Source organism: Gigantopelta aegis, unplaced genomic scaffold, assembly GCF_016097555.1.
Source record: "Gigantopelta aegis isolate Gae_Host unplaced genomic scaffold, Gae_host_genome ctg6226_pilon_pilon, whole genome shotgun sequence".
NCBI lineage: Eukaryota > Metazoa > Mollusca > Gastropoda > Neomphalida > Peltospiridae > Gigantopelta > Gigantopelta aegis.
In genome coordinates, this window is record NW_024534904.1 from 1 (window position 1) to 7,603 (window position 7,603).

The 7,603-nt window shown below is 35.5% G+C and overlaps 1 protein-coding gene across 1 annotated transcript; it reads left to right on the forward strand.

Moving 5' to 3' along the window:
- Positions 1 to 335: 335 nt before the first annotated feature.
- On the forward strand, positions 336 to 6,313 carry LOC121366575 (myosin heavy chain, cardiac muscle isoform-like; the record flags this gene model as incomplete). The annotated part of the gene is made up of 14 exons (XM_041490962.1): positions 336 to 395; positions 1,329 to 1,409; positions 2,081 to 2,145; positions 2,344 to 2,488; positions 2,572 to 2,738; positions 3,013 to 3,199; positions 3,792 to 3,929; positions 3,983 to 4,061; positions 4,150 to 4,268; positions 4,710 to 4,859; positions 4,988 to 5,143; positions 5,514 to 5,584; positions 5,639 to 5,911; positions 6,217 to 6,313. Coding segments are annotated over 14 exons (1,788 nt in total), but the record flags the coding sequence as incomplete, so codon positions are not given.
- Positions 6,314 to 7,603: the final 1,290 nt, after the last annotated feature.

Sequence of the window (7,603 nt, forward strand, 5' to 3'; positions counted from 1 at the left end):
TTGTGCTATTACCTGGCAAAGTAAAAGAACTATTTAATTATTTATAATTGATTCAATATTTCCATTTGGCCAAACGTGCTCCTTGGTATGGATGTTATGTATCCATTATTAACAAGGGTGAAATTAACACAGTCAGTGGGAGGCTAGATAAAGACCAGAAGCCTTTGAATGAGTCTGTTGTGGAACTGCTCAGGAAATCTACTGATCCTTTGTATCTGGACTTTGAACACATTATAGTCCTTGAGAGTAAGAACAAATCACAATTATATCTTCTTGTCATTTAAATTTTAACTAGATTATCTATAATTTTTTTTAATTGCCCTTTTTTTTGATAGCGTGAAAACCCAGAGGAACGAGAGGAGCACAATGTCCGAGCTGTTGGTCAGATTCACAAGGTCAGCAGAAAGATTACTTTGTTATTGATAATGACTACTAGTATTGTCGAGTCCCTCTGAACAATCTTATGACAACACGGTCGTAACAAAACTCCTCCACTTTGTTTCGCTTGTCTTATTCCAATGACCGGAAAAAGCTGGTGTGATTTGATGCCCATCTTGTCTCCTCAACTAAGGTTTAATGGTTATTGGAAGGAATTAGAATTTGAAGGAAAGGATTCCCTAATCGACTTTTGTACCAAGAATTCCGACCACAAAAGGTAATGTGAGAATTATTCCCAATGTATTAAAGAGTCAATATATCTTTTTTTAGGTATGCCATGCTGGCTCCAAAATCCATCCCCTTGGTATTTATGGATGGTCGTTTAAAGCCTGTGAAAACTCATTGAAGCTTCTGCAACCCTGTGATTGCTTCTGAGACCGTCCTTGGACACAGTAAAGTATCTTCCGGCTGGCGTTACTGGGTCGCTTAGAGGACTTGAGAGATGAGAGACTTGCTATTTTTTGAGGACAATTTCAGTCTTATGCGCCGTGGTTATATCATGAAGGAAAGAAATACGCGCAAACTACAGGAACAGAGACTTGCTATTGCTGTTATCCAACGAAATGTCCGAAAACACACTGTTTCTTAGAGATTGGCATGGTGCGCTTGTTTACCAAAGGTCAAGCCATTGTTGAATGTGCTAGAACGAGGAAGAACTCCGACAGAAGAAAGATGATGAAGTAAAATGAGATCTGTGAAGAGATTTCTTCATTATAATGTTTATTAATTTAGCTTACCAAGACTCAGAGGAGATTATCAAGAAGAGCAATCTCGTAAAGCACTTGAAGAAGACCAGACTCAATTGATGCAAGAGAAACAGCAGCTGTACAGTCAATTACAACGAGTATGTTGTAACTAAAGATGCCCTTAGTCATGTTATCGTGTTTTAGGAACAAGAAGCTGCCAGTGATGCTGAAGAAAAAGTTCAGAAACTCTTCCAGAAGAAGACAGAACTTGAAGACAGTGTCAAGGTACTCTAAACATCAGTATTGATGATTTGAATGTTTGAATTATTGAATGTTTCTTTTTTAGGAACTTGTGGAACAGTCTTGAGAAGAGATGAAATCAATTCTGAAATGTCCTCTAGTAAAAAGGAAATTGAAGTGGAAATTGAATCCTACAAAGATTCATTGGAGGAAGTCAAACAACAACTTCAATTGGTGAGTCAGCGTACAATGTGAAATGTTTTTACTTGCTTCTTGCTGTTTTCAGGTTGAACAAGAGAAGGCACAAAAAGAGAAAGATTGTGTTTCTTGGACATTGAACTCGGAAAAAAGTTAATGATGCTTTATCTAAAATAACAAAAGAGAAAGGCTCACTTGAAGATCGTGTCACTGAGCTTACGAACAGCTTACAATCTGAAGAAGATAAAAGCAGTCGTCTCAACAACAACTCAAGAATAAACTTGAGTCTTCTTTACAAGAGGTAACATTTATTGTAATAATAACAATACGTACAGTCTACATTGTATATTGAATAGGCTCATGAAGAAATTGAAAAAGAGAAAAAGGCTCTTGCTGATTTGGATAAAGCAAAGAGGAAAAGTAGATGGAGATTTGCAGGTAATTCATTATTTAGCAACATTTTAATATATTATTTCATTGTTCAATATTACAATTTTATAATTTTGTTTTCTTTTTAGTCATCTCGAGAAACTTGTGATGAGCTCAACCATGCCAAAGAAGAGCTTGAAAAAACTGTTGCAGCGTAAGAACTAGTAATAGTGACAATTGATGAGTTTGATTTCTCTCAACAGGAGAGAAAAAGAAATTACTGCATTGCAACAAAAAACTGAGGATGGACTCTTCTGAAATTGCAGCACTTAACAGAAAAGATCGAGAACGTGGAGGTTAGAGTGCTAATGATATATTAATGTGTGATGTATTGTTTAATATGTATTTATAGGCCAGGATTGAGGAGCTTGAAGAGGATTTGGAAAATGAGAAACGAATGCGTCAAAAAAGTGGAGAAACAAAAAGCTGAGCTGATGAAGGAACTTGAGGATCTTCATGAAAAGCTAGAGGAACAAGGAGGCATCAAAGATGCACAGGTTAGTTAAAAGATGACAGTGTAATTCACTACTATGGGACTTGTGCTGTTAATTAAATTACTGTTTGTTTCTTATCAAATAAGATTGAATTGAATCGAAAACGAGAGTCTGAATTGGAAAAAAGACGCAAAGAACATCAAACTCAGATTGAAGAATATGAAAAATCAATTACAGATCTTCGAAAGAAACACGCAGACAATATGGGAGAATTAGAGGAACAGTTACAGAATCTCCAAAAAGCTAAAGCCAAGTATGTTAATTATTTTTTAACAGCTTTTAATGGATGTTCTTAGACTTGAGAAGGAGAAAGGATCTCTTACCAATGAACATGATGATCTTGTGAAAAACTTAGAGGATCTTCAGAAATACAAGGTAGAGATGACAGGTCCTCCTCATTTTTTCATCTTGTAACACTTATAGACTACAACTGAACGTAAAGTGCGGCAACTTGAAGAACAACTGGCAGAAGCTAATTCAAAAGTAAGTGTGATGTTCTCTTGTTGATCTGACTTATCTTTTTATAGGCTAATGGAGCAGAGCAAGCTGTGGCTGCTTTGGAGGCAACTCCAGAGCAAAATTCAAAGTGAAAATTCTGAACTTAGTCAACAGTTGGCTGAAGCAGAGAGCAAAGTCTCATCTCTTACAAAGACTAAACAGCAATTGGAATCTCAACTTGAAGACACTAAATCTGAACTTAATAGTGAAAATAGTGTATGTATTTACTGCATTGAATGGATATATTGGACTATGAATATCATTAACAACACCAGCTAAATGAGTCCACAAAGTTTGAAATAGAAAATAAGACCTTGTCTTCTCTCTCTGTTATCTTTTATAGGCTAAACTAGATGCACAGTCCAAGTGAAGCAAGCTCAAGCCGACATTGAAAAACCTGCAGGAATCATTAGAAGAAGAACAGGAGAGCAAAAGTGATATAATGAAACAATTATCAGCTGCTAAAGGAGAGGCAACTCAATGGAAGAGCAAGTTTGATTCTGAAATTAATCCTAAAATGGAGGAACTTGAAGGAAAACAAGTGGGTCTTGTTGTTGTTTTGTAAAAAAAATACATTTTATTAATTTATTTTCAATTAAAATTTGAAAATTTTCATGTTTCGTTGTTAGACGCAAACTTCAAAATCAATTGAAAGATCTTCAAGAACAATTGTGCTGCAATGAAGCAAGTATTCCTCTCTTGAAAAGACCAAAATCGCATTGCTGCTGAACTGGAAGACGTTTCCTTGGACTTAGAAAGGTAATAAAGGTCACAAATAGTTATTTTGGGTGTCATCACTTCATATTAGGAACGTAATGCTACTGCTGCATGGGAGAAAAAGAAGAAGGCCATTGACCAACAAATCAATGACTGGAAGAGCAAGTTTGAAGCCAGTCAACAAGAACTGGATGCTAGTCGATCTGAATCTCGTGGCTACAGCACTGAGGTGAGTTTGGAACACTGTTCACTCAGATATAACAGTTACTATATGCTCTATAGTTGCTCAAATTGAAGAATGAACATGAAGATTTACGTGATGAGCTGGATACCATGACTAAAGACAACAAACGACTTCAGAGTAAGTGATATTATGCTATTATATATTGTATTGTATTGTATTTTAGTGAAGTGATGTGTGACTTAATTTTGATGTCTTTTTTGTGTAGATGACTTGAGTGATCTTGAAAAGCAGTTGACTGAAGGTGGTGCAAGTGTTCATGATTTTGAGAGAAAGAAAGAGAAGAAGTTGCAACAAGAGTTGGAAGAACTCAATCTGCTTATGGAGGTTAGTCAGAAATTGTCTTCATTGCTCTAGGCTACAATATTACTTTTTAGGAAAACGAAGGTCAGTTGGAGCAGGAACAGAACACTGTCTTGCGTCTTCAGTTGGAAATCACTCAACACAAACAAGAAACAGAGCGTAAAACTTGGAGAGAAAGATGACGAAATGGATTCTATGAGGTAATGGGTTATACTCAGAGAGGCAACAAAATAGTTATACAATGCTTTTTGTGACTTTTAGGAAGAACCATCAACGACAATTGGAGGCCTTGCAGCAATCTTTGGAAGAAGGAGAACAAAGCTAAAAATGACGCTAAACGTCAAAAGAAAACTGTCGAAGATCGTTGCTTTGAACTTGAAGGAAACTTGGAAAGTGCTCAAAAGGTTAAAAACATTTTATTACAAACATTTTGAGGACTTTTTATGGTATTTTTAAATTAAACAGAGTGCTAGTGATGCTTCAAAGAGTTTGAAGAAACTGCAGCAACAAGTAAAGGATTTGAATGCTCGATTAGATGAAGAAATTCGTCAACGAGAAGAACAACATCAACTTGCTACCAAAGCTGAAAAACGTGCCAATGATTTGACAATTGAAGTGGAAGAAACTGCGCAGTAACAATGAACAGGTAATCAGTTTTGTTTAATGACATGTAATAATGGTCGCTGTTTGTTTTATTAGATGCAACGTCAATTGAAAACTATTGATGCAGAACGTACTGAGAGCCAGAAAGAGCTGCCGAACTTCAATCTGCCAAAGATAGTCTGCAGGCTGGAAAAAGAAAAGCTGAGCAACAGCTAACAACTCTACAAGAAGAATATGAGGAAATTGAAACTGAGAATCGTGAAAATGCTGAACGACTACGTAAAACAATGGAACAGGTATTGTAATAGTGCCTGGAAATGATACAATACTAGGTCACTCAATAATAATAGTACAACATAATAATATATATAATGTAATACAATATACTACTAGGTCACTCGACTTCAATCTGAGAACATGAACCAAAAGGATGAACTTAACTCTGTTACAAAAGCTAAAGTATGTCAATAATGGCATCTCTTGAAAACTACATTATTATCATGTTACTTTAGTCAAGTTTGGAACAACAAGTAAAAGAGTTAAATACAAAATTGGAAGAAGATGTGGCCAATGCTACCAAGTCAGCAAAGAGAGAGGCAACTAAACTGCAACAAAGGGTAAGGAGTTTTTTTCAATTATCTGGTTTACTGGTGGATTGTCTTTCAGATCCAGGAACTGGAATCAGAACTTGAGACTGAGACTAAAGCTAGGAGTGATGCCCAGAGAAATCTGAAAAAGTGAGTTTTAGATATCAAGTGAAGCTCTGGTTTTCATTTTTTTTTTATTACTAGGAGTGACCGTCGCTACAAAGAAGCACAAGCCCTTATGAGGAGAGAAAAAAGCAATGCTCAACGTCTTCAAGATCAAGTCAATTCCCTCAATGGCAAGATCCGTAATGTTAAACGCGACAAGGAGGAATGTGAATCTGAGGTTGAGACTCTGCAACGCAAACTTCGCACGTTGAAGTCGTCTTTGGATGAGGCTGAACAAGAAAACAGCAATTTGAGCGCTCAACTGAGCAAACTGCGTTCTGGGGGTGGAGCTGGTTCAGGTCTCGAACTAAGGTTTGTTGACCTAAGACACTCACTTAAAACTGTCATATTTATAAGTGAAGATCTTACTTTTATATATTTCTCTTCCTTTAGCCTGCCAAAGATGAAGCTGAAGATGATTAGAAAACTTATCATTTGTTGTCAATTTAGTAGATGACTTTTAATTATTTTGCAGTAGTTTAGATAATTAATTTTTTGATTTGCCAATTAAAAGACTGATTTCATTCTTAGCTAATTAGTAGATCAGAACTTTTAATTACAATTCATTTTAGAGGTAATAGTCCTCTGTTTTTAATTTGATTTTTGACATTTTTTAGTTCTGCTATTATTACTAGTGTGATGAAAAGTTGTCTTTTAAAACTTGTAGTCAATAACTCTTATGTTAAGAAGGAAGAAAACATTGGGACACAATGATTATTATTGCTATGGTTACAGTCCTGGAAGAAAAACCTGTACTAAAATGCAAACTTAGTACCTGTAAGTTCCAAGGTTCAAGGTACAGTATTTCAAGTGTTTTCTGCTGAGACTGCATAGACAACCGTTAGTATTTACAATATTGCTGTTTTTAGTTTATGGTACAGACATTTCCATTAAAGCATAGCATCATTACTTACAAGGATACTATTTACATTACATTCAATTATAGAGAGTTAACTATTCTCGATAATATATACAATATTTTTATTGTATTGGTGAGATATCTGAGCCATCAATATCTAATTCAAGAACACCAGCTCCTTGAATAGGCTCTCTATGTTTGTACACTTCTTGTAATAAAGACTTTCCCTCCTCACGTAGCTAAAAATAAGAAAAAAAAAACAAGACTTTCACAAGTCTGAATTTTGTAGACTCACAGCCAAAAATTCAGTTGCTTTGTGAGCATGTGCTTCAGCCTCAGTGTAATGTCCTTGTTTCAAATGATATCGAGCTAAATACAAATGAGCTCCACCCTCTTCTTCAGGCAGAGGTGTTCCAATCTAGACAAATCTCACATGATAATATCTCTGATTGGTTGGAAGTCATGTGATCAGTGTGTTACTATGACTACCTTGCCAGTTTCAATTTGAGCTAAAAATTTTGAAAATACTTTTGCTGCTTCTTCTGTTTCTCCTAATTTGACATGCAATCTAACACCAATATAATAAAGAGGTAAAGTTATGAACACTAAACTGACTTTGCTAGCTTGGTAATGGCAGAGCCTTCTGGATCATGTAGTGCTACAGCTCGACTGTAGCACTAAAAAGTAAAAAGCATTTACTAGACCAATACACACTATACATATGGTGAAATCAGTAATCGACTCTATATATATTAGTTCTAATGATCAAAAATGAAGTAGTACCTTTGATGCCACATCTACTTGATCTAATTCATCGTAACAAAATCCCAGAGCATATAAGACACGATTATCTGAAGGTCTAGAGACAATTGATATACTTTTCTTATTAGAGAGAAAGAGACCTACTGTAAACTGTGTGCCATTTTGTAATAACTCAATGCAAAATAAGGCATCTTGAGTAGTTCATAAGTATGTCCTAAACCATAATAACTTCTGAAATCAAGTTTTGTTTGTCTCTGAGAGAGAAAGAAAGAGAAAAGGAAAGAGAGAAAGAGAACATACTTAGTTTAAAGAATTCAATACAGTACCTAATGCTCGTGTGTAAGCATCAATGGCCATTGTGTGATTCTTTAATTCCAGGTATT